Below are 27,651 nucleotides of genomic sequence, written 5' to 3'. Positions count from 1 at the left end.
ACCAGGTCTGTGGTTGAGGTCAGTGCTAGTTCTAGTGGAAGGTTAGGTGGGGCTCCCCCTAGAAGATATGCTTCCATGCCAGTCCATTGGTGTGGTTGGTTGTCACACCCCTCTCCTAGCCACCCCGGCTGTTAGTGGAGGCTGTCAAGACAGAGTGTCACTATTTCTGCAGTACGGCTTTTGTATTTTTCTGTAATTTTATGGGGTTTTAATGGGGGGTTTAATTGGGGATTGTTTTATTGTTCTGAATGTCTGTATGTAACCCGCCATGAGCCAGCCTGTCTGGGAGTGGCAGGTAATAAATTGAACAACAACAACATAAAAAAACATTCTGGGTACCCTGCAGAGGGGATTGGAAGGGGGCCCATGAATATGTGACGCTGACTTATTACGAGTCAGACCATGGGTCTATTGAGGTCAGGCTTGCCTATGCTAATTGGCAGTGAGTTTCAAGTACATGTTTTCCACATTGCCTACCTCCTGGTCATCGTAACTGGAGATGTCACGGACTGATCCTGGGACTGATCATGCCAAACCAACGTTCCACCACTTGGAGCCATTGCTTCTCTTACATCATGTAGGCATGTCAGTCCCCAGGTGGGACCTCGGGATCCCCTGGAATTATAGCTCATCTAAATAGATCAGTTTTCCTTGAGGAAATGGCTGCTTTAGAGGGTCGAACCCATCTCCACAGCATTCTTCTCCACTGAGGTCCCTCCCCATCTCAAATCTCACCACTCCCAGCTCCACCCCCAAAGTCTCCTGGTATTTCCCAAACCAGAGCTGGCAACCCAACCTACATGATATTTAAACATTCTTCAGTTCTTGGTTGTCCTGAAAAACCCTGGATTTTCTTGACGGCCCTGGAAGGGTTTCCTGAATGTTTGGGAGTTCATTATTTTTTTATATTTGTTAAAAAATTTATAGAACATTTATCATGACCATATATGGTCATATTGACCTCCCTGCCCCCGAAATGGCCAATGATGGGAAGGAAGATTGTAAGCCACCTTGAGACTCCTTTGGGCCGTGGAAAGCAGGGTATAAAAAACAACTCTTCTTCTTCTACCTTTTCAACTTCCATGCATGGTGTTGTTCAGGAAAACCCGTGAAATCCACCTGTTAGTTAAACAAAAGCTCTGCTCAAGTAGTCATTCAAGGTCCTTCTCTACAGCAGGGCCTGAACCAAGGATGGGGAGAAAGCGGCCCATCCTTCCTCCGTCTTCTTAGCTGGAAAGCAGCATGGTTGACTGGCTGAACTAGTGACGCCTTAAGCTTGATTACATTTCCCCATCATCTTTTTTTGAAACACAGAGCAGTCAACTTCCTCCTCAAGGTCTCAGTAAACCCATTCATGTCAGGTTCCATCATTCTCTACTCTGCACTGTCTCTTGCTGTCAGTGGATTTGCTGAAACCACCGAACGAGATGTTCCTGCAGGCAGTAGGTTAAGAAAGAAAGTTCTAACACTGTTGCTAACCAGGAATGAACATTACCGAGAGGGCTATTGCCAGGCGATTTACTGTTGATCTAACATAGAGGTTCCCAAAGTGGGCGGCATGACTCTGCCAGGGGTGGCAGAAGGATCTGGGTGGTGGTGGTGCGGGATTGGGGGGCAGTAGGGGGGCAGCAGTCTGGCTCTCTCTGCTGTGGCTATTTTTCTAGCAAGAGACATTCCAATGTGGCCTGCCCTTGCCTGATTCTGAGTAATAGTGATCCTGGACTTCCCTGTTGGTCTCCCATTACAGTGCTGACCAGGACCAACCCTGCTTAGCTTCCTGAAGAACATAACAGTTTCAGAGGGTGGGCTGGATGGGAGCGTATTCCTGCTGAGCTCCTACCCTTCCTCAGACACCGTCCTTCCCAGGCTGTACCTCAGATCTTCAGGAATTCTTTAACCCAGGGCTGGCAACCCTTCCCCAAAAGTCTCCATCTTTGAGAGGCCGGGAAAGCCTTCTCCTGCTTGCTCCTGGCCATGGGGTTTTCCATTGCTTGCTTCTCTCTCTCCTGCCAAAGTGGCTTTTACAAGTGACTTTTATAAAGAACTTATATAGTATTCCCACACTGACATATAGCCGCTGCACAACAATGAAAAAAGAAGTGTGGACAACATAGTGTGTTTTGAATTTGCAGTAGATCTAACATCAGGAAAGAGGTGTGTTTTCGTGTGTATGTACTAGGAATGTGGCTTGGGAGGTGGCGGGGCAGGACGGTGTGGGATGGGCTGAAAAAGTTTGGAAACCACTGAACAGATCCTTTCCCTCTTCCGCTAAGCTAACTACTAATATAGAAGGTCTAGAGCAGGGGTAGTCAAACTGCGGCCCTCCAGATGTCCATGGACTGCAATTCCCAGGAGCCCCTGCCAGCATTTGTAGTCCATGGACATCTGGAGGGCCGCAGTTTGACTACCCCTGGCCTAGAGCTTCATCTGATAGTTCCCCTTTCCAATTTCAGAGTCTGCTGGCTTTGCTTCATGTTGTTGGCTAAGCTGCTCTGATGTCATAGCAGGCATGAGCTCATATAGAAGGGAGCTGCCCTTTTGTATCACTGATTTAGCCACCATGATGTCACAGAGGTCAGGCAACAGGAAGTGTGTACCTTTAGAATTTGGATTCCGTGAATAAATTCTTATTAAATTTAACAGTATTTATTTTTGTCCAGACTCCTTCAGCTTCCGAATGATAACCTAGTTAATTCAGATCCATGGAGTGATTTTAGAGCCTAGATATTGATGACACGCTATGGATGCTTGGTGATTCCACAGAGAAATTAATAGTATCTGTCTTCAGCAGAACAATTATGCAACAATTATGACGAATTAATCCAGGGTCCCTTCCAGGCTTCTGAAGATGTCTTCATTGTACATCAGTGTAGCCAACATAAAATGTTGACCGAGACGTGGGAAACCCAGATTCAAATCCCTGCTTTGTTATAGAGCTCGATCTGTCAATCAAATCAATCTCACAGCATTGCTATTAAGCTGCTGTAACACGACTTCGCACCTAACAACAACAACAAAGATCTGTAGGGAAGTATAAAGGTAATAAATAAGTTACAAGGCAGGGTTTATGACTGCCCAAGATGTTTCGGTCCTCTTTGTGTCCATTAGCCTGTTTTTAAGAGGTTCATAATATCATGGCTTTGTTTTTTTTCTTCTAAAAGTGTTTTTCGTTTCTATGTGATGGTGTAGGAGCAGATCGTTTCTATGACAATATTGAGGACATGATTGGCTATCGGCCTTGGCCCCTGGTTAAACTATGCTGGCTTTTTTTCACTCCTGGAGTTTGTCTGGTAAGTATATAATGCCTTGTGGGGTGGAGGATCACGTTTCAGGTTAATTGAGACATGTCTCAGATTTGGAATGGAAAAAAAAACCAGAAGCTCCAATTAGAAAGGACCTTCCTCTAAATAGTAGAAATGACCATTTTTCCTAATGTCAATATGGTGCTTAATTACATTCAGCCATCCCATACTGATTTAGGAGCTTCTCAGTGCTAAGAGATATGCCTTTCCTGGTCTGATTCTGCACTTACTTCGTTTATTCCATTGCGGATCCTGCTGAATTCATATCGATTTGAACTCGGGTCTTACTCTGTCCGCTCCTCCCCCTTAAAACAGAAAGTGTTCTGCATGTGATTAGAGAAGCTCAGAAGGGGGGGGGGGAGAGCCAAGTGCAACAGGAGCCTCTTTCTTTTCTTTCGGGGGGGGGAGGATTGGAGACAGCAGAGGAGGGGGAATAAATCAAAGAAGAGAATCATAGAATCATAGAGTTGGAAGGGGCCATACAGGCCATCTAGTCCAACCCCCTGCTCAATGCAGGATCAGCCCAAAGAGAAGTTAGGGCTTCCCCTTTAAGGGAAACCTTGCAACCTGGAAACCAGGAACTGACGCCATGGCCAATCAGGGGTTTTCTACAGCATTGGAGGCTTGGCAGCAAGTTATTTCAGGGAACGCAGACAGCTGCACACTTACTCATGCTGATTTTTCAAATATTGAGGGTTATATCCACTCCAGGATATCGCAGGGGAAAGGTGGGGTCACTCTGGATCAATCCTGCTTGTTGCAGAGGGAAAATTTAAATCACCCCAAATCAAAATGGAAATCGCATTCAGTATAGACAGCAGGGACTGAATCGACTGACATCCCCCCCATCCCAAAATGGCCAATGAGGGGCCTAGATAGGGTGGGAAGGGGAGGGGCCCTGGGTGGGTGTGTCCACATCTATGCTTTCCAGCCATATTCTGCAGGATCGCACCACTTCTGAGGTTTCTCAAAGCCTGAAGAATGTTTCAGCGGTTTCTTAATGGTAAACAAGTTTGAGAAAGACTGCCCTAGAGAGCCGCTGACAATGTAAGTTGACAATACTGACCTCGAGGTACCGTTGATCTGATTTAGTCTATGGCACCATGAGCTTATATACAATCTAATCCACAGTGTTTACCTATAGGCACAAGTGGGATGTGGACATTCAGGGGAAAAGCATTTGTGGAGGCCCTGGATTTGGTCTGGAACTATTGCAACACTTCCTTTGTACTGTTTTCCTATCTTTCAGTTAGCCCCTCCAGAGCTAGATTTTATCCCACTGGGGGAAAGCCTACAGGCTATCTCTGGGTTGCCTGTATATTTCCCCACTGGGATAACATCAACTCTGTGTGGCTGTTTGGAGTGGAGAAAATAGATAGCTCTGGATGTGTGTGTGTGTGTGGGTGTGTGTTTGTGTGCTTCTGAGTGTATGTCCAAGTAGTCTAAAATGACCAGATTTGGGGGGAGGGAAGGCGGGATGTGCCGCCATCACTGTGGCTCCCCCCTGCCCCCTCCATCCTCTGCTCTCCATTGCCTCCCGACACCTCCTCCTGTGCTGGAGACGAGGCGTTGCGGAGCAGGAACTCGCGGTGCTGGGGCTCTTTGGAGGCAGTGGGTGGTTTTGCCAGCACTTGGGTTTGCAGTCCACTGGAGGGGCGGGCGGCTGAGGAAGCTGCCAAAAGGGCTGCCGGGCTATGGGCAGGCTGGGACACGGACCTAAGATGGCAGCAGTGCTGGTGGGGGGGAGGAGGTGGCAGAGGCGCTGGGGTGGGTAGTGGCTCCTGTGGCTCGAGCTGTGGAGGTGGTGGGCAGCTGTGCCAGAGCTCAGGCTTGCAGGCAGGGTATAGCGAGTGGGGCAGGGAGCAATGGACTGCGGATGACCTGGCTTGGGCCAGGCCGTCATGGGACGCTGTGGGACATTCTACCAATGTTGCGGGACATGGGACCTTGGGAGAAGACCCGGGACCGTCCTGCTGTTTTCAGGACGTATGGTCACATTAGAATAGTCTTACATGCCCGTGATTGTTGGTCTTGCTGCAATTTGCATAGGATAGCAGCCCAATCAGGATCCATTACCCTGCTGTGTAGTTGTTCTCATGGATTCCAAAATGAACTTGGTCTCCGTTCCTGGTGGGCAGAATCAGGTTATAGCACTGTGGTGAGAAGGGGAAAAAAACACCCAAAGAGTTAGCCCAGATGGGATAGACAAGCAAAAAAAAAAAAAAAGAGTAGTTTAAGATGTACTTTCATGTAACACTTTGACAATTAACCCACATTTTCTTGTTTGATCAAAGCCATGCAAATGAGTTGCCTTCTGAAATCTGAGACATAGTCATTTGCCCTGTGGGTGATTTTCTGCAGGGATAAAAGCATCAAAGGAGAGGAAGAAACCAAGTCTTTGCAAAAGGGTTGGTCTCATGTTGGAATCAAAGTTAATCCCGAGGAACAACATTTGTAAAATCACACTGTCAGGTTACTTGTACACTTCAACCCATGGAATACCAAGATGGCAAAGTGGGGAAGACTGAAAAAATGATTTGTGGCAGAAACAAGCATGTTTGCTGTTTGTCAAAATTCTGGAGCCTCCGAATGAGGAAATTATGTTCCAATCTGAAAACTAAGTAGGGTTGCCAGTCCCTCTGGGAGAGGTGATGGTGGGTCTCCTGTTGCCAGTCCCCCCCCCTGCCACCAATCAGCTGACTGGCAGAGTGACTTACTAGGGGAGAGAGGAAGGCTCAGGCAACATAGCTCACAATATGCCAACATCACTTCCAGTGCACAGAGGAAGTGATGTAATCACACTAGTGAAACTCTGTGGGCAAAAACTCTATGGGAGAAGCCATTTTTACTATAGAATTTTTGCCCAAATTCCAGAGTGTCACTATGACACTGCAGCACAATGATGTTACTTCCTGTGCACTCGGGAAATGACCTTGCCACATCATCTGGGCCTTGCTCTCCTTTCTGGTAAGTCCTTCCCAATCTAACTGGTTGAAATTTAAGCCAACTGAAACAACAATAAGAAACACAAGTCAATTAAGGTTGCCAGTTTAGGGGTTGGAAATATGTAGAAATCTGAGAGGGCAACCTGGCAGGGTGAGCTTTAGCGAGGAAAGGGACTTCAGTAGGGTATAATTCTATTCAGTCCACTTTGTAGAGCAGCCATTTCCCTAGGAGAACTGAGATAACTGTATGGCAGGGGAAGTGGGATTTATTTTATGGACAACAGTACCAAGAGAAAGGTTAAACTCTTCTTCCTCATCAGTTCCTGCCTACTTATGGTTCTGCCTACCAGAAATACGGCCTGGGCCTTGCTCTTTCTCCTGGTAACCCTATTGCTACAGAACTTTTTGAATGGCTCAGTCTGCCCCTCCTTGGTTCTGACAAGACTCATCCTTTGACATTCATGCTCAAAAAGTATCCAAGATCTGCTGAGATCAGACTAACCTGGGCTATCCAGGGCAAGGCAGCAGTTGTGCTAAGAGGTCCTCCTGAATTAGAGCGATGAATATATTTAGTCGGTTCCTTCCACATCTCAAGAATTCTGTCTGTAAACGTCTCTGATTGATCACTTCTCCCAGCCACCGTTCTGTCTGCTTTTGTCTTTCTCAGGCCACCTTCCTGTTTTCGCTCATAAGATACACCCCACTCAAGTACAATAACGTCTATGAGTACCCTACGTGGGGCATCGCTGTGGGATGGCTGATGGCGCTTTCCTCTATGATCTGCATCCCTCTTTACATTGTGTACATCTTGCTGAAGACCAAGGGACCGCTAAAGCAGGTAAAACAAAAGAAAACAACCAAGAAGCGGAGAATCCGCAGGTCACTGCATAAGTGTCCATTGGTTCACTGAAGGTTAAATTGGTGGGTTTGGTCGTTTCTGGGCTACGGGAGCATCGATGCAGGGCCCAGGCTCGGTGTGTCTTGAGCTACTGCTGTGCAATATCTTTGGTGTCTTATTTCCTAGCCCTGAGTTGGAATAATTCCAGTGAGTGAGCTGTGACAGTCTGCTGCAACCAGGATAACAGGCAGTCTTCTGGCACCCTGCGGACTAATTTCTTGTGGCATCAGCTTTGATGCAGAAGCTGGTCAATTAATCCTTTATCAAGGAAGAAAGTGACACGGATTTCTATGACATTTTATTTGGTTTAAAATATTTCTAGGCCACCTTCCCACCCAAGGAGGCTCCCCCCGTTTTGAGATACATGGAACACTGCTTGGAGGGAGGAAAAATCTGGCAGATCTTTGGCCTAGTTGCAGGAGCTTTGAATGTTTGCCCTTTAAAACAGATGGCTTGGCTCTTTGACACAAAAGCATCAGGAGAAACCTGCTGAATCAGACCAGCCGGCCATCGAGCCCAGCGTTCTGCTTCACACAGGAGCCTACCGGTTCCCTGGGGGCCAAGAAACAGGGATTAGAGGGGAAGATTTGCTTCTGATACTGCCTCTTAGCGCTAGCATTCAGAAATATGGTGCGCTAAAGGGCAGAGATTCACTTTGGTCACTGGGGCTAATAGTCACGGTTGGACCTCTGCTCCTAGCTAATCCCTGTTAGAAGAAGAAGAAGAGTTGGTTCTTATATGCCCCTTTTCTCTACCCAAAGGAGTCTCAAAGCAGCTTATGTTCGTCTTCCCTTTCCTCTCCCCACACAACACTAACCCCACCGCCTAACTAAGCACTCTATAACTAGCCCAAAAAACAAGAATAAAATACTCAACTAGCTGGAGAGGCTTGACAGCCCTGTCATTCCCTGAGAGGCAGGAAGAAGACTGAGGAAGTGAGTTTTTCGTCCTGCCTCCCTGTATGAGTGGCGGGAAGACACCCACTGAGACGTCCTCCTGGATCTCAAGGGAGAACAGTGTGGAAGCAGTCCTGCATCCTGAGAGCCATTTTGGTTTAGTAGTTAGGAGTGCGGACTTCTAATCTGGCATGCCAGGTTCGATTCCACACTCCCCTACATGCAACCAGCTGGGTGAACTTGGGCTCGCCACGGCACTGATAAAGCTGACCGAGCAGTAATCTCAGGGCTCTCTCAGCCTCACCTACCCCACAGGGTGTCTGTTGTGGGGAGAGGAATGGGAAGGCGACTGTAAGCCGCTTTGAGCCTCCTTCGGGTTGGGAAAAGCGGCATATAAGAACCAACTCTTCTTCTTCTTCTTAGCTGCATATGATCCTTTTTTTCAAAAATTAAGGCTTGGTGTCATGATGCCTTCCATCACAACACCCCTGTCTTTTAGACACACATCTCCTGGGATGTGTAGATCTTGGTGAAGTAATGTACATGGCAGTGAGAAAGTTGAGCGATCCCACAATAGCTCTGCAGAGGATGAGGGTTGCAGAGGGTGCCCTTCCTGGCATTTGGCCTTCTGGGAAGGGGATGCTGTGCCCACCAGGCTCTTGTTGACTGGCTACAGATTGTAACATAATGAGAAGTGACAGGGTAGATGTCGGCACTGATTTACTGTCCACCTCAGGTGCATAACAAGCGGCGAGGCAAAGCTCCAGCCAAAGGGAGAAGAAAAGGAACAAGAGCTGTAAGCAAAAAGAGAGGCAAAGGGCATACCCTATGCCAAAATGATATAGCAGGAAGTGAGAGGAAAATATCTTTTCATTGGCAACTTCCAGGGTGGCCTGTTCACAGCTACACTGTGTATAGAGGCATGTGATGCACACCCCCAGAATTTTGGGTGTGACGCACACTTCAGGTGAATGGGAAGCTACAGATTGGTCTACAATCTACAAGTACAAGTTTAAACTACAAGTACAACGATATAGGCTAGATATCAGGAAAAAATTTTCCACAGAGTAGTTCAGCAGTGGAATAGGCTGCCTAAGGAGGTGGTGAGCTCCCCCTCACTGGCAGTCTTCAAGCAAAGGTTGGATGCAAACTTTTCTTGGATGCTTTAGGATGCTTTGGGCTGATCCTGCGTTGAGCAGGGGGTTGGACTAGATGGCCTGTATGGCCCCTTCCAACTCTATGATTCTATGATTCTATGTTTGTGGTTCGCTTGAGAGGGGATGAATTGCTTGTGCTGTTCTTGCTTCTGTGGCATTCTTTCGAGAGAGGAGAGGAAAAGGTCATTTCGGGATTGATTGTCATGGTTCCGGTAAGACCTTTGTTAGGGATGCCCCCTGTGGGAACTGGGGATCCTCTAGAATGACCGGTCATCTCCAGGACACAACCATTTTCCCCTCTGGGGAAAATGGTTGCTTTGGAGGGTGGACTCCATGTCCTTATACAACACTAAGATCCATCCCTGCCCCAAATCTCACCCACTCCCAGCTCCACTCCCAAAGTCTACAGGTATTTCCCAACCCAGAGTGAGCATCCCTAACCTTCCATCACTTTGAGCTGACCAAATGGAAGAGCTGTTTCCATGTCACAAGGTACTTCTTATTCTAAAATCAGTAGGGTATCCGAAGCTCTACATTCACCAGGTTTGAATTTACTAGTTTTGAGTCTTTATTTGGTTAGTTAGTTAAATTATTCATTCTAATGACATGCATTATTTATAGAAATCCATCTATCTAGGACATGAGTTGTCAGTATTGTGCAGAGCTTTACAGCATTCAAGATCACTGCCTGGATGAGTCTACAATCTTTAAAAAAAAATAATTTTCTCTCTGGGATTTGTTCAATGTGTTGTACTTCCTCTGAAGATCTCCAGCTTTGTGTGTTGGAGGGTGTGAGAGATGGTTTTTATTGATGCAGTCTAGAAACAGTAGATCCTGCTTTTTTGTTCAAGGATGCATTACTAATATCACACATTCATCTGACTAAAGAATAACACCTAAAACGTAATAACATTGAAATGATGATGACAATAAGAGCAAGATTCAGGTCCCGTAGGACCTTAAAGATCAACAAGATTTCTAGGATGTAAGCTGGAAATACGACAGAGGGAACTTTGATTCTTAAAAGCTTGGCACTGGTGAAAAGTTGTAGCCAGCTTTGGGTGATGACGTAGAGCAGCGGTCCGCAACCGGGCCCCACGCATGCGTGGCAGCCGCTGCGCAAACGCACATGCACAGACCCGCCACACATGCACATTTGCACCCGTCGGGGCCACAAATGCACATGCTCAGCAGTTTTGCGCATGCATGCATGCGCGAAACTGCTGCATGTGGTCGTTTGCAGCCCCACCGGGCACAAATGCGCATGCACGGACCTGCCACGCATGCGCGTTTGCACCGCCAGCATGCCAGTGGCCCCGCTTCCCTCTCCCCCCCCCTTCAGAAAGAAGCTTGCCGGGCCGCAAGCTAATCAGCCACTTTGGCGGCCGATTTGCTCGCAGCCTGGCAAGTTTCTCACTGTGGGGGGGGGCGGGGAGAGGGAGCCGCGGCCCCGTGGTTGGGGACCACTGCCGTAGAGTTTTCAAGGCAAGAAAGGAACAGAGGTGATTTGCCATTATCTGTTTCTGGTTAACAAAGACTTCCTTGGTGGTCTCCGATACAAATATTAACCAAGGCTGGCCCTGGTTAGCTTCTGAGATCTGATGAGATCGACCTAGCCTGGAGCATCCAGGTCAGGTCCCCCTTTTTGGTCTTTGAGATGCTGCTGGACTCAATCTTGCTCTTCTACTACAGACCAACTATTACTATGCTAGAAATCCAACAGCTGGCATCCCTACAGTGCAGTGCCAAAGGCCGGCGTATGTTTTAAACCAGGAGTAGTCAACCTGTGGTCCTCCAGATGTCCATGGACTACAATTCCCATGAGCCCCTGCCAGCAAATACTGGCAGGGTCTCATGGAAATTGTAGTCCATGGACATCTGGAGGACCACAGGTTGTCTACCCCTGGTTTAAACTATTTAATAGAGGCGTTGAATTTTCCATTTGGATTATCATTATATTTACATGCAAGTGAGAGGGCAACCACTGAGGAAAATTACCCTTTGGAAACGGGATATATCTAGGAACCGTTTTGGTTGGATTCTACACGACAGTAAAGGAACAAAGAATGAAGAGACTTTTTACTTTACTTTATTCTGTATAACTTTTGAAAATATTGTTAGTAGCCTAGGGATAGGCTCTTTCTCTCATTCTGGGGTTCTGGCTTCCCTGACACTCATCCATGCAGTTTCACTGGGTGATTTTGGGCCAGTTATACTTTCTTCTCCTGTTTCTGCCTCTGACTCAGGTTCAGCTACTTCACAGGGTCGTTGTGAGAATAAAATGGGAGGGAACCGTGCTTGTCGCCTTGTGCTCCTTGGAGAAAGGGATAAAAATAGAAGACAGAGAAACATAAAAGATAAAAATCTATAACCGAGCAGTATTTAAAATGATGAATGGCCCTTTTTCCACAGTGCTGAGGCTTGCACTGTAGAGATGGCATTATCAATTAAATTTATGAGTAATTCTCTTCCTTGCAGCCTTCCAATCGATAAAACGAAGTTTAAGACAATAAGTTTAATTAAACAACAAAGGTAATAAAATTATAAGTTACAAAGAGAAGAACTTAACCATGTAACGGTTTGTTCCCGTTTATTGCTTTAGCCGAAGGCTCTGACATCGCAGAATCTACTTACGAGAATGGCATAAATATCCCGAAACAAAACAGTTATGATGCAAATTTCAATGATAAGGAATCCAGTTTAGCCCAGAGCAACCTTGCCTCATAGTTAAAGCCATTAAGAGAAAATGCCAACGTAAAAATGAATGCCGAACAGCCTGTGAACTAAAAGGCACAGCTTGCAAAGAGGCGGACTGATTTCCACCAGAAGAAATCCAATCCTTTAGGGACCCAGGAAGGGTCAGCCCCCATACGGGTAGCCCATCAACTCAAATGTAATTGCTGGTGTCTCATAACAAGAAAAATAAAAGAATGTGTTTTCTTCCATCTCCCAAGTCTCTTGGAAAAAATAAAACAAAACTACTGGCAGTCCTTAAAACCAAAAGCAGACCACAGTCTTATTCCCATGACAAGCGAGGTGCGAAACCAAAATACTAGTTGCGTTCCCACCCATGGGATGAAACGCTTTCAGTGGGCTTTAGCAGTCAGATGCCACTGGATTTTCCTGTGTGAACGCTGCCTTTCACAGGGCAATAGTTTAGGAGGTCAAGAGGGATTCAATGGGAAGAATGTTTCTTGTGCTGTGTATGAGAGCTTTCCTAGGCAGATCTACTCAGGTGTAAATGCCATTTGATTCAGTGGGGCTTACTCTTGGGAAAATTATTTTTTTTTTAGAGTTAACATTTATGGATGAGCCTCTTGTGGCGCAGAGTGGTAAGGCAGCCGTCTGAAAGCTTTGCCCATGAGGCTGGGAGGTCAATCCCAGCAGCTGGCTCAGGGTTGACTCAGCCTTCCATCCTTCCGAGGTCGGTAAGATGAGTACCCAGCTTGCTGGGGGGTAAACGGTAATGACTGGGGAAGGCACTGGCAAACCACCCCGTATTGAGTCTGCCATGAAAACGCTAGAGGGCGTCACCCCAAGGGTCAGACATGACTCGGTGCTTGCACAGGGGATACCTTTAGCTTTACCTTTACCTAACATTTATGGTGTTTCATCAGGCAGTTCAAATCCTGATCGGAAGTGTCCTATAACCAGGGAGACCCAGCTCTCACTCCGCCGTAAAAGTTATTGTGTGACCTTGGGCCAATGACACTCAGTCAGCCTAACGTATTCTATGGTTGCCAACTCGAGATTGGGAAATCCGTGTAGACTTGAGGGTGGAGCTGGGAGGGGGCAGGATTTGGGGCACGGTGGGACCTCAATGGCCTATGATGCTATGGGTCCCAACTATTTTCTCCAGGGGAATGAATAATTTTAGTCTGGAGATGAGCTGTAAAACTGGGGGACCCCCAGGTCCCTCCTGGAGGCTGGCATCCTTAGGTGGAGCCTGTGAAGGCTCCATGAGCAGCCTATAACTCTTAAGCAGCCATTTTCTCCAGGGAAGTCTCTCTCTGAAGTCTGGAGATGTGCTGTCCGTCTGAGGGATGCTCAGGCTCAGCCTCGAGGCTGGCGCCCCTGCCTGACTCACAGAGTTGTTATGAAGGCACAAAATCTACCCTGAGGCCCTTGGAGAACTGACAGGATAAAAAAAAGAGAGACAAGGATGGTCTGAATTTAGATTGAAAGGTTAAATATCAGGAGGAACCAGTTGGGAAAATTATATTATTAAATTATAGCCTGTCTTTCTCACAGAGACTTCAGGCTGACTACAAAACATGGGAAACAATTCCATCAGACAGCAAAGACCTGTCCATATCCTTCACTACAACAAGAGCCGGCTTTGGTGTAGTGGTTAGGGGTGTGGACTTCTAATCTGGTGAGCCGGTTTGATTCCGCACTCCCCCAGTTGGGTGACCTTGCCACGGCACTGATAATGCTGTTCTGACTGAGCAGTACTATCAGGGCTCTCTCAGCCTCATCTACCTCACAGGGTGTCTGTTGTGGGGAGAGGAAAGGGAAGGTGAATGTAAGCCGATCTGAGACTCCTTTGGGTAGAGAAAAAGTGGCATATAAGACCCAACTCTTCTTCTTCTTCCTCTTCCTCCTCCTCCTCCTTATGATGGCTGCAATGGGAATTCATGGCCGACCCGGCTGATGGGGCCTGTGATCCATTTGAAAATCTTAACCTATTGAGGGTCACGAGGTATAAAGTGAAGAAAGTTCAGTGTTAGGATGTCCTGGCATTTGAGAAACCGTGACAGAAGGAAAATAAACAGACTCTCTTCATCGGCCAATGTGCTGTATTTGTTAAGAGCAGTGGACTCTCATCTGGAGAACTGGGTTTAATTCTCCACTCCTCCACATGCAGCCAACTGGGTAACCTTGGGCCACTCACAGTTCTCTTAGAGCTGTTGTCACAGAACAGTTCTGTCAGAGCTCTCTCAGCCCTTCCTACCTCACAGGGTGTCTGTTGTGGGGAGAGGAGGGGAAAGGTGTTTGTATGCCACTTTGGAACTCTTTCGGGTCATGAAAAGTGGGGTATAACAAACGCAACTCTTCTTCTCCATAGCTGGGCCACTCTGCTGAAGGATTTGTCTGTCAAATGCCACATAAACTATGCACCGTTTTAGAATCCTTGGAAGAGACTTCTGCATTAACCTTGCTCAGCCTCAATTTGCATACATCTTATCAAAATTTACACTCCACAGTAGGAGAGTGGACACATACTTAGTAATATCACATTTAACAGTAGCTGGAATTTCAGGTTCTGGATTTTTTTTTTGGCAATAATTGCTTTGTAAATGGTCCACGAGTGAATTGCTCCTGAAATTGTTTGATGGAAAACCTTGAATAAAGAACAGATTAAGACACATTATGTCCTCGCAGCAGGCAGCCCAGAAGGGCAGCGAGCTACAGAATAAGTCAGAAGGAATAGCTAAAAATGATTTGCCCTGCTCACCTTGTGTGAATGGCAAGATATTGGGGGGGAGGCAGCAGCTAACCAGCTGCCTGCCTGAATTCCACAAGAGTTCAGTAACCAAGAATGCTAAGAATGCCAGAAGGCACAGAATTACATGCCCCAGTTCATTTCCTTGGGGGAGGAGCCATAGCTCAATAGTAGAGCATCCTCTGCGCATGCAGAAGGTCCCAGGTTCAATCCCTGGCGTCTCCAGTTAAAGATCTGCCGGTAGGTGACATGAAAGAACTCTGCCTAAGACTCTGGAGTGCTGCTGCCAGTCTGAGTAGACAATACTGACGTTAAAGGACCAAAAGCCTGGTTCCGTACAAAGCAGCTTCCAGTGTGAACCAAATCTATGGCAGGGTTCATAGAATCATAGAGTTGGAAGGGACCTCCTGGGTCATCTAGTCCAACCCCCAGCACTATGTAGGACACTCACAATCTCCCTGTTTCCATTGCACTCTTGTGTGGGTACAGAACCTCATGCCAAGGGTGACCTCTGGGTTTGCCCCTCAGCTAACTTTCTTAAAGCAGGTCGCTGTCCTTATTGTTTCATTTTATTCTCGTGGAAATGCACCTGAAAATGGGTAGAGAAGTCTGGAACGGTGTAGGTGGTTAATCTGAAATTTCCACTGACGGAACTAAAAAAAAGGAAGGCAGATAAATCAAAAACTTGTTGTGTTCATTGGTAAGGATAGACACCCAGTTCTGGAAGGGCGGTATCTTGCCCAAGATAAGAGGTGTATGGGGGGGGGGGGAGAAGACATGAGCCTGTCTGGTGGCCTGGAAAACTGTTTCTAAGCTTGCAAGAGAAAATAACATCCTAATCTCAAATTCTCCAGATGTCGTATTCCATGCCTGGTGGCAGATTCTCTGGATGATGGGCCAACTGGCCCACTTGTACCTCCTAAGAGCATATAGCAGCCTTTCTCAACTTTTTTCCTGTTGAGAAAGCCCTGAAACCTTCTTCGGACTCCGTGAAACCCCAGAAGCAATGAAATTGCGTTGATTACAGTGGGGAAACATAGCTGTGGACATGCCCACCCTGGGCCCCTCCCCTTCCCACCCCCTCCAGGCCCATTATTGGCCAATTGGGGAGGGGTGGGTGGAGTCGTCAGGACCACACATGGTCATATCACCCGATAAATGTTTAACAAATCTTTAAAAATCTATCCAAAATTAATTAACTCGCACCCGTTCAGGAAACCCTTCCAGGGCCATCAAGAAACCCCAGGATTTCACAAAACCCTGGTTGACAAAGCCTGGCTTAAGGGCTGACACATACTGAAATGAGAGACACGGTCCATGTGGAACCCTCACCGCAATCTTTTTGGTAGCTCTTAAGGTGCCACCAGACTTTTGGTTGCCCTTCCCAGTCATGCATTCTAGCCTCTCTCCATCCCTCTCTAGATATCGCTGGGCTTTTAAGGCGCCCTGCAAGAGCTCGGCTTCAAGTGAGCCTCGAGGCAGGAGATGCCTGACGCAGACCGGCCGGATAGATCCCAATCGGGAGCCAGTTCCCTGCTGCTCCTTCCTCATGCCTGTCCCGGTCGGCACGTATTAGGAAGTGGAATGAATTGGTTCTTGCAGTGCCTTTGCCCGCAGCGCATGACGTTAGATTGCTATTGGGTATTGGTTTTGTTGAACGTTTTAATTAATCGAGCCCCTCTCTGGTTTCGTATGCTTTGCAGCGGTTACGCCAGCTGACTGCTCCAGCAGAGGACCTGCCCCAACCAAAGAAGCACTTGACTGGCTTGTCGGGACAGCGGGAACATTCCAAGCCAGAATACACGAGTCCGGCCAAGGAAGTCCTCATCACTACAGAGAAGGAAACCAACTTCTAGAGCTCCTAGGGACTGACGCTCTTTACGTTCTGGAGGGGCTGATGCTTATTCTTGGTGGCTTGCCTTTGCACGTGGTATGAAGCCCTCTTCAAGCCTTCCCTCCCTGGGACAGATTCGCCTCCGATGCAAGCATAGCTGACCTGGGGTGGATTCTTCCCTTCTACCTTGACCTAGCAGCTGATTATACAGGCTGGACCAGGCCAACAATGTTTTTCATACCCAACGAAGTGTTGGAAAGCTATTGAATTGGGCCAAGTCTCATTGCTAGATCACAGGCGTTGCCTGTAGTAAGGGCCGGGTTGAGTCCCTCGAGTCTCCAGTTAGAAAGATTTCAACCGAGAGGTTAGGAAAAGACACCTTTGTGTATTTTGGAAGGCAGCTTTCAGCCACTGTGGACAAGACTGGCCTCCAAGAACCCATAGTGTGACTCAGACAAAGCTTCATTCATGAGGTCAAAATGTTCAGGGAGGAAGCATAGGTCAGTGGGTCTTTGGCCTCTCCAGCGTCACGAATAAGTCTCTAGTGACCAAAGCCAGCCAAGGTTGACAGCCGTAAGTGAAGGGAGCCAACGGTACTTCTAAGACAGCTTCATCTGGACTCAACATTTCAAGTAGGGTCTGGAGCACATGTTTTGCATACAGAAAGCAACAGGTTCAAACCCTGGGTTGAAAAAGAGGACCTCTCGTGGCAGGGCTGGGAAAGACTCCAGAACAGCACTCTCCAATGCGGTGACCTTGGGTGTCATGGCACCTGCCAGTTTTCCTGGGGTTTGGTGTTTGTTTGGCTCTTGGGAGCCAGTTTGGTGTAGTGGTTAGGAGTGCGGACTTCTAATCTGGCATGCCGGGTTCGATTCTGCACTCCCCCACATGCAACCAGCTGGGTGACCTTGGGCTCGCCACAGCACTGATAAAGCTGTTCTGACCGAGCAGTGATATCAGGGCTCTCTCAGCCTCACCCACCTCACAGGGTGTCTGTTGTGGGGAGAGGAATGGGAAGGCGAATGTAAGCCGCTTTGAGCCTCCTTCGGGTAGGGAAAAGCGGCATATAAGAACCAACTCTTCTTCTTCTTCTTCTTCTTGGGGAGCTTTGAGTCCATTTCTGCCAGCTGGCTTACTGGTAATGCACTGTACTTACTGCAAGGTTGGAATCTCTATCTCTCTTTCTCTCTCTCTCTTTCTCTCTCTCTCTCTCTCTCTCTCTCTCTCACACACACACACACACACACGCACGCACGCACACACACACACACACACACACACACACACAGACACTTTGGCCATAAGCATGGCGTTCTTAGCTCTCTGAAGACCCACCAAAGAGCATCTGTTTCCCACACCATAGAGCCAGTCTGGCTTTCTTGTACTGCATAGAAGCAGGTGGTGATTCAAAATAGCCCAGGAAACACCTCCTCTGCCTCTACAGGAGTGCCTGTTGAGAAGGCCTGTTCTGCCTTAAGGAGATACTTGGTTTGGAACCTGCTAACATCTTGATGGGTTCTCCTGTGCTGCCATCACTGCATTATCACCAGGTGCCGGAGGCAGGAACAATCCTTTTGTGATGACGCCTCAGTTCAGGGAGAAGTGGGAGCATCTGCTTGGCAGTCACAGGTTTAGTGGATTGTAAAAAGAGAACCTCAACTATCTATATGCAATAATTTCAGAGGAACTCGTAGATCATTGCAATGTTACAGTGCTACAGCACAATAGCCGTTCCAGATGTTTTCAAAAAACCCTCCAATGGCAGGCAGGACAAAATGGTGGCAGCGAAAAGGTAGAACCTCTAAGAATGCACACCTTCTCAGCCGGACAGACCAGTCCACCTGGACTGCGTTCTCTCCAGAGAGATTGTAGCATAGCAGGTTTGAGAAAGATTAGAGGAAATTCTGGGAGGTAGACTTTCATGTGAGCGCTTATAGAAAAGAGCACTCCACTATGGAAGCAAAAACACAGCTAAATGCTTGGTTGGAAATGACCACAGTGAGCTTTCCAATCTCAAATTCGCAGTACCGTGTTCGAGGCAATGATTGTAAGGTTGCCAGGTTCCTCCTCGCCACCAGCAGGGCATGAGGATGGAGGTAGGGTGGCCAGACCCAGGCTGGGAAACTCCTGACGATTTGTGACTCAAGCCTGGGGACGACAGGGACCTCAGCAGGATGCAACAACATAGAGTCCATCTTCCAACTCATCCCTTTTCTCCAGGGGAACTGATCTCTGTAGTCTGGAGATAATCTGGGGAATCCCCAGGTCCCACCTGGAAGTTGGCATCTCTAAATAATGCTGTTGCTTGAATAATGAAAGCCCATTTGTTCCTTCTGCTGTTCTTCTTCACCAACCCCTCTTATGTCTCACAAACCTTGTACTTTTGTGCGATTCTAGAGGACTGTGATATCACAGAAGACATGCAAAACTTTTTTAGAAGTTCAGGGACTTATTTAACTCCACCCACAACATTTCTACCCACAAGAATTTCTGATAGGAGACGCGAAAAAGTTACGGAGAAGAGCTTAACAAAGTGACCCAAGGGTCTTTCTCAGTGCTTAGTACCACGAATGTTCAACCCTTAGTTTTAACCATGTACGGAAAAGATATTTGAGGGCCTCCAACTGAATATTCTGTCCAGGAACCTGGTTTTCTGTTCAAGCCAATAAATAGTGCAAGTGTTTTTTAACTGGCCAGATGTAATTGTTCTCTTTAGTAGCACTTTGCTGAACATTGTTGGTGTATGAGTGTCCTCAACAATTTTCTCCTCTACAGCCAGTTGTTTTTGAAGACTTTAACATTGCAGTCTACATTTTCTCATTAACTGAGCACTGGTATAATTCTACTGAGCTCATTTAACCTTTAAAAAATCTCGATGAGTTCTGTATTGAGGGCAGAAGAGAGGGAAGCGTGGGTGAGTTGGCCAGTCAAAATAGCTCTGGAAATGGCTCTCCCCCCTGACTTTCACTGCGAGGAGCCAATATCTGAAGGCTGGTAATGTTGCTGTGGTTGCCCTGCAACCCCCACCATGGCCTGTGAGATCTCAGAGGGCACCCAGTTCTTAAACGTACAGGGGCTGCTTCTCTTACTTGGGGTGGGTGAATACCCCCAATCTGTTTTATTTAGATTTCAGATTTTACTGCAAACCTGGGTCTTTCCTCATCTTTGCAGACCGATCTGTGTTCAGAACTCCTGAGACTGGAGCCAAATATCCACAGATTGGGGCCATGTTGAGAATTCAATATATTGATGAAATAAGAGAAAGTATAATGCCTCACATTTTGGACCTCACAATTAGAGAACATTCAGCTGCAGACAGTGTAATTAGCCTTCAGGCAGAATTCCATTTTACTGTCTTCCTGTTCCCTTTATGCAAATGCCCTCCAGAATAGTTCCATTTCCACATAATCAATGAAAAGACAGAAATTTGGGAGCCTTTCTTACCTTATTAGGCAGGCCATTCCAGCAGGTGGGACCACAACAAAGAAAGTTTGGTTATAGGCCACTGTTGTTTTACCTATTTATGAGGTGGCCTCAATCCTCATCACCTTCAGAAGGTTTTGTTGAGGTGAGAGGAGCTCCCCTAGAGAGAGACATTCCCAAAGATACATGCTTCCTAGGCCTCAGAGGATTTTGTAGGCAATAATCAGGACCCAGAATTTAACTCTGGAATTCATCAGAAGCCAGTGGAGCAACCGCAGTATACATACCACCTGCCTATGCCACGGGGTTCTGAAACAGCTGGAGTTTCCAAGTTGTCTTCAATCCTTGCTTTAGGATGCTTAGGGCTGATCCTGCGTTGAGCAGGGGGTTGGACTAGATGGCCTGTATGGCCCCTTCCAACTCTATGATTCTATGAATGGCAGGGTTGGGTAGAGCACATTACAATAGTTTAGCCTCAGGGTCCACATGGATCTACATGGCCAAATTAGCTAGCCAAGGTAGGAAGCTGTCCTCTGGGCAAGTAAAGGTGGAAGAAAACTTATTTTTTGGCAACCAAAATAGAATTTTAAAAATAACACTGAAACCAAGAACTTGTACAAAACAGTTCTGTGTTATGCCTTCCCACTGTCCTGTGCAAGAGTGCATAGGCAAAATACACCAAAAACGTGGAAGGTCAGAGGTCAAGAACCAGCTAGTTCGTTGATATCAAGGGAGATGATTGCATTTGATCAGCACTTGTCGGTATTAAGTAAGTGCAAAGGAGGACTGTCGCTATGGCAGGGGTAGTCAAACGGCGGCCCTCCAGATGTCCATGGACTACAATTCCCATGAGACCCTGCTAGCATTCTCTGGCAGGGGCTCATGAGAATTGTAGTCCATGGACATCTGGAGGGCCGCCGTTTGACTACCTCTGCACTATGGTCTGGTATTTTCAGGCAATACTCCCAACTGCAGCTCTTATGAGCACTGAATAAATTCCCTCCACCCCAATGAAACCTTTGCCTTACATATGAACATACAGACCTACCTGGGATAAGCCGACTCTTGATCTACCTTTCTCAATATTCTAGCCCAGCTGGCAGTAGCAGTTCCAAAATCTCAAAGACAGCCATCTGACGGAGAGGCCTGTTCTGTGAAGGTTCAAGGGGGTGGCAGGTTACAGTGGATGAGCGATAGGGTTGTGAGTGTCCTGCATAGTGCAGGGGGTTGGACTAGGAGGTCCCTTCCAACTCTATGATTCTATGATCTTTCTAGTGGATATTCTTTCAAAGGGGAATCAGGAAATCAGACCTGGATCCTTCTGTGTGCAAAACCTGTACTCTGCAGGGGTAGTCAACCTGTGGTCCTCCAGATGTTCATGGACTACAATTCCCATGAGCCCCTGCCAGCAAACATCTGGGGCACCACAGGTTGACTACCCCTGCTCTACTGGTTGCTGGCTGCTCTGCTGCATCTTATTATTTGACAGCAAGGTAAGATTGTCCTCCCCTCTCCCCCCCCCAAAAAATATCAAGGCAAAAAGGTAACGGTTCTCTTTTTCTTTCCTTGAGCGTTCCCCCAGCCATCGAGTTCTTCGCAAAACATTTCTAACTCTTCCCAAAAAACACCCGGACCCTGGAGTGTTGGAAGTGGTATAAATTATGCATAAGAAGCAAATGCAGCCAGATTTGCATAATCTATTCTAATTGCAGGATATACGTGCTTCTTTAACACAGAACTTGGAAGCAGGGCTTTTTTTTTTAAGTTTCTTTTCATATGTATAGATTTGCTGCAGATAAGGGTTTGTTTTTTTTTAATGCAAGATGCAACCGCTATGGGGGCTCCAGAATCGGAACTGAGCACCCAACCCTTCTCATTTCATGGGGCCTGGAGGAAAAGGAGGTGATAAATTGGAACCGAGATGAGTTTGTCAGGAAAAGAATGTGTCAAAGTCACTTAAAATCTTCTTTTTTTTTTAAACTTTGAGAAGATACTAGCGCAGAGAAGAAATGTCGCAGGCTGACAGTCTTTCAGCTTGAATGTACCGTGTTTGATGCAGCCCCTTGTGACGGCCTTGAGTTGTCGGGAAAACGAACAGAAATGTGACTTGAACGGACCTGCCCTAAAATTAAATGCTCAAACTGTATTAGCATACATTGGAAAGGAGGACCGAAGATGAAGCCTCACCAGATAGCAGCTTAGCAATTACGATGTGAAGACCTGGATATGGCTGGTGACGCAGAAAGAGCAGGAGGGAATGAAAAGCGCATCTGGCCAGAAAACCAAATGCTGCGGACAGTTGTCTGCATTTCCTTCCTCTGCTTAGCCTCACTCCTACTTGTGGCCAAGGGAGAAGACCTCTCTGGATTGACACTGCAGCCTTGCAGCTTGAGTCGGTTCTTCTTTACTCAGAAAGGAGTCCCATCAAGCTCAATGGGGCTTGCTGTCCAGTATCGATTTATGAATGCCGCTGTACCAACCCCCAGGGTCATCTAGTCCAACCCCCATGCACAATGCAGGAACTCACAACAACCTGCCCACCCACAGGGACCCCAATTCCATCCCCACCCAAAATCTCCAGAATCCAGCCTGGCCTGGATTGTTATTGGGTTGTTGCTCATAAAATAGTGGAGCCATTTTTTAAAAAGCAGTCAGGTTTACTGAGCACCCCTTAATTTCCTGCCAATAACAAACACAGCTTTGAGGGCCACTATCAGTGCTGGTGACACATATTTGGGGAGAAAGAAAAACTGCTGGGATGTGAATCCTGTGTTGAGCAGGGGGTTGGACTAGATGGCCTGTATGGCCCCTTCCATCTCTATGATTCTATGATTCTATGATTCTATGATTCTATGATTCTATGATTCTATGATTCTATGATTCTATGATTCTATGATTCTAATCACCAGCTACGGCAGGGACAGTGGCCTTTGCACAGAAGGCTGGCAAAAACATTGCATTTGATCCTGCAGACGTTTCATCCCAGGCTCGAAGAGCGATCCGTGCTATTCTGTAAGGCAGCTAAAAAGTTTCCAAAGGCCCCCAGGAGAAAAGTTAATGGCAGGCTCCATAGCCTGAATTGCTGTAAGATGTATCAGGCTTTGGTAAGGTGACCATAGCCCTTCAGCTCTGCTCTTCAAACTGCTGGAGTTGTAGCCATTAGTCAGGGATAATCTTTATAAGTCTTGCAACAAGTATCTTCTGCCATTGCTTGCTGGGAAACTTGATCTTGGAATGTAAGAGTGAGCAAACAAGCAAGAGAGGGTAGGGTCAGATCAGAAGGGCAACCCTAACACTTGGTCATTATACTGATAGGCAAGGATCGGGCCAGGTGATCCATCCTGATAATGAGAGGACCATTCCTGGAAAGGTCAGCGGAAGCTGGATGTGGAAAAGACACAGATTACCTGTCTGGTTACAACAGGGCTGTGATTTATGCACACTCAGATAAAAGAAATTCACTCTGGATTCAGTGGGACCGACCTATCAGACACGGGTAAGCTCCAAGTGTGGCGGAAGAACTCACCCTAGTGTTGAGTGCCACCTGTCAGATTCTTCTCCCAGAAGTAGAAACCTTCCCAGAGTGCTGGGATGCCATCAGCTGACGGAAGAGCCACATCAAATGCTGTTTGACAACATTTTCATGTACAGAAGATGTTCCTTCTAGTGGCCAGCTTTTAAAATCAGTCTTGCTCCTGTGCTTTCCAGAGCTTTTCACTATGCAGAAATTAAGCAGTCCCTTCAGGTAGTAAAAAGTAGGGTACAAAACCAAGCTCTTCTTCTTCTTCTTCTTCTTCTTCTTCTTCTTCTTCTTCTTCATCGTGACAAACTCTTTTCCAAGTGGCCACAACTTGACAAATTGCAGTGACCACGTGCTCTAAGAACGTTGCCCTAGAGCTGGGGAGAGTTTGATGACAAGTGTCAAAATCCCTTTATTGGCAAACAAAGAAACAAACTCCCTGCTAAATTTCAGATAATGCACAGGGAAAGGGGGGGGGGAGGAACTGGTAACATTGGCCTCCGACCCTTGCAACTATATTGAATGTATTTTTCATAGATGCATATATATTTCATAAGGTTTTATACTGAAAATCTACTCAATAAATAGGTTTCTTTCAGGAAACGGGGAGAAGCGCTGAGTTTTGGTTTTGTTTTCCTCTAGGAGAGAAAAAGGTCAGAACGCGACAGCTCTGGCCAGGAGAGAGGCGATCAATTAGGAGTTGATGGGGCTTAATGGCCGGAGTAGAAGCCATGAACTTGGCTAGCCCTGACTTAATTTTAAATAGCTTGAGAAAACAAAGGAGTAATAAATTGCAGAAGGCCGGGTGAATCCCACAGTTGATTGGTCGCCTCATCAGAAAACATCCACTTTCAGTCGATTTGATGAGTTCACTTGAAATGATCACTGGAGAAGAGGACCTTGAGATCACCTTTGTACCCTACGGCTAAGGATGCCAGCCTCCAGGTGAGGCCTGGAAAATCCTCTGGAATTGCCTCCAGAGATCAGTTCCCCTGGAGAAAATGGCTGCTCTGCAGGGTGGGCTCTGTGACATCCTACCCCAGTGAGATCCCTGCCCCCCTCATGTTCCACCCCCAAATCTTCAGGAGTTTCCCAACCTGTATCTGACGACCCTCCAAAGCAGCTGTTTTCTCCCAGGGCATGGATCACTGGAGATCAAGAGTGATTCCTCCTTGGAGGATTGCAATGCTGCTGTTGAAAGATCCCTTTTCTGCACTGAGGTGCAACCAGAGCAGAAATGAGGACGGCCGCATTCCGCTGAGGTTGCCAGCAGGCCTAGAGAAAAATAGGCTATCCCTCTGACAGATATTTAAAATGTGGAAGGGGGCAGTTACATGGAGCTAAATAATAGCCCATAAAAGCACTATTATAGGGACAAGACATTTCCCTCACCCACCTACCTCCTTACAAGCAGTTGGAAATCCTCATCACTTGTCTGCTATTTCATCCATCTCCTTTTCCTCTGGGGAAAAATGTAAATTTCCTTTCCCTCTGATTCAAAGGAAAGACTGCAGGTGGGTGATGTGAGGGAGGAGAGCCCACCTGGATGCTCTGCCCATCATCACTTTCGGCTGAGGACCTCCGTACCAGCTGTTGAAAGGGCTTTCTTTCATTTACCCAGGTGGGGTTGGTAGGGAATGCGAAGGGACAGGGCGATGTCCAAATGCTCCTTGTGTCTGTACCTTTCCTCACATGACGAAGAAAAGGGGGGAATGGAGGATGGGGTAGGGGGACCTGGGGATCCCTCAGATTACAGCTCATCTCCAGGCGACAAAGATCAGTTTCCCTGGAGAAAATGGCTGCTTTGGAGGGGGGACTCCATCACATTATACTTCATTTTGGTCCTTCCCCACTCTGAATCCTGCCCACTCCCAGCTCAACCCCCCGTCCCAAATCTCCAAGTATTTCCCAACCCAGAGCTAGCCACCCTAGTTTGGTTCAAAGAGGTATGTGTCCTTTGGCAGCTATATTTCTGGATTTGGCAGCTATAGAGCCTCCTTCTGCAGAGCCAGTGTGGTGGGCTTCTCCTGGCAAGTCCTTTGGCACATATAGCATGAATTGACGCCTTGCCCAAATGAAGGACCCAAGGCACGTCTTCCCTTGACATTCTGTTTCAGGGAATCGTGTCCTTTGAGTAGCATAGTTGTCCTTTAGAGAGGTGACGGAGAGACTCTATTCCTCACTAGCAAAATGCTTGTCACAATAGAAAGCAAATGCAGATTTGGAGGCAGAGCAATGAAAATCTATGGCCCTTTGTCATTTATAATTGGAATAGCAGGTTTCCCCATATCCCTGAGGCACTGGGTGGGAGGTCATGGAGTGGGTGGGGGTGGGTTTTTAGTTCGCCACCGGGTTATTGTGAGTTTTAATATTGCGTTTTTATCTTTTTATGTGGCGTTTTTACTGTTGTGACCCACTACAAGATGGTTTTTCCAATAGTGATGGGTAAGAAACCTAAATAATAATATACAAATAAATAAAGAGAGGCATCACCTCAAAATCACTGTATATTGCAGGGGTAAGCAAACTGCGGCCCTCCAGATGTCCATGGACTACAATTCCCAGGAGCCCCTGCCAGCGAATGCTGGCAGGGGCTTCTGGGAATTGTAGTCCATGGATATCTGGAGGGCCGCAGTTTGACTACCCCTGGTATATTGCATTGGCCAGGCCCCACCTGGAGTGCTGTGTGCAGTTCTGAAGGCCTCACTTGAAAAAGGATGTGGACAAAATTGACAGGGTTCAGAAGAGAGTGATGAGAATGATCCGGGGCCTGGGGACCAAGCCCTTTGAGGAGAGGCTGAGGGACCTGGGACTGTTTAGCCTGGAGAAGAGGCAGTGGAGAGGGGACATGATGGCTCTCTTGAAGTACCTGAAAGGTTGTCACTTGGAGGAGGGCAGGGAAAGGTTCCTGTTGGCAGCAGAGGAGAGGACTGGCAGTAATGGCTTTAAACTACATGAAGAAGGGTACCGGGGGGGAAATGTTCACAGTCAGAGTAGTTTTGCAGAGGAACAGGCTATCTAGGGAGGTGGTGTGCTCCCCATCACAGGTGGTCTTTAAGCAGCATCTGGACAGGTAATTATCCTGGATGCTTTGGGCTGATGCTGTGTTGAGCAGGGGATGGGACCAGATGGCCTGTATGGCCCCTTGCAGCTCTAGGATTCTATGATACTTCTGTGTTTGTAGAATCCTTGCTACAGCATGGACCTCCCCCCCCCCCAAGAGGGGAGGCAGGGGGAGTAAACTATACGGCACCCCTTCTGTGGGATCCTTGCCTCTGACGCGTGCCAGCAGATTTTCATCCTCTTGCAAGACCGCCACCAAAAGCAGCCTTGCCTTTCCCCACAGCAATGCGTGGCAGCCATTCTCTGACACAGGAGAACATTTAAAAAGCATAACTCCTAAAACTGATAAGGGGGAAGCGGAATCTGCCTTACGGCTGGCTGCAGCCAGCGAGAACCCAGCCTTTCCCTCTGTCCCTTTTCATCGGCGCAGGGGCAGCCTGGGTTCTGCGCATTGGACACGCCGCCGTGTGATTGAATGTTCCGACGTGGCTTTTAGATACGGTTGTCAGGTTCCTGTGACTGGCTCTGTCGCGACAATTGATAGTGATGCACCCCGGACTTGCAGGTGAGAGCTGGGGAATTAATGAGTGTGGATGTTTCCTGAATGGGCAATTCACCTGCAAGATTAAGTCTGCACAGGGGGGGGGCTGTTCCACGCGTAAAAGAGGCCCTTTAGCAATTAGAGTGCATGGGAGATAGAAGCCGCCTTATAGAATCATAGAATCATGGAGTTGGAAGGGGCCATACAGGCCATCTAGTCCAACCCCCTGCTCAATGAAGGATCAGCCCTAAGCATCCTAAAGCATCCAAGAGAAGTGTGTATCCAACCTTTGCTTGAAGACTGCCAGGGAGGGGGAGCTCACCACCTCCTTAGGCAGCCTATTCCACTGCTGAACTACTCTGACTGTGACATTTTTTTCCTGATATCTAGCCTATATCGTTGTGCTTGTAGTTTAAAGCCATTACTGCGCGTCTTCTCCTCTGCAGCCAACAGGAACAGCATCCTGCCCTCCTCCAAGTGACAACCTTTCAGATACTTAAAGAGGGCTATCATGTCCCCTCTCAACCTCCTTTTCTCCAGGCTGAACATTCCCAAGTCCCTCAACCTATCTTCATAGGGCCTTCTGACATTTCAAGTGGGGAGGGAAGAATAAACAAGAAAAAGGG

At 47.3% G+C, this 27,651-nt stretch overlaps 1 protein-coding gene across 1 annotated transcript in view; it reads left to right on the top strand.

Annotated features, from left to right (window-relative positions):
- LOC143838539 (sodium- and chloride-dependent betaine transporter-like) overlaps positions 1-24,022 on the top strand; it is a 79,429-nt gene extending 55,407 nt beyond the window's left edge. Inside the window, exons 13-15 of the mRNA XM_077339976.1 lie at positions 3,190-3,290; positions 6,915-7,085; positions 16,348-24,022. Coding sequence (XP_077196091.1) covers positions 3,190-3,290; positions 6,915-7,085; positions 16,348-16,500 — 425 coding nt within the window. The 3' untranslated portion in view covers positions 16,501-24,022. The remainder of the gene's footprint in view (positions 1-3,189; positions 3,291-6,914; positions 7,086-16,347) is intronic.
- The last annotated feature ends 3,629 nt before the right edge of the window (positions 24,023-27,651 follow it).

This window comes from Paroedura picta, chromosome 5, assembly GCF_049243985.1.
Source record: "Paroedura picta isolate Pp20150507F chromosome 5, Ppicta_v3.0, whole genome shotgun sequence".
NCBI classification, from domain to species: Eukaryota; Metazoa; Chordata; class Lepidosauria; order Squamata; family Gekkonidae; genus Paroedura; species Paroedura picta.
This window is presented reverse-complemented; position numbering and strand designations above follow the sequence as displayed.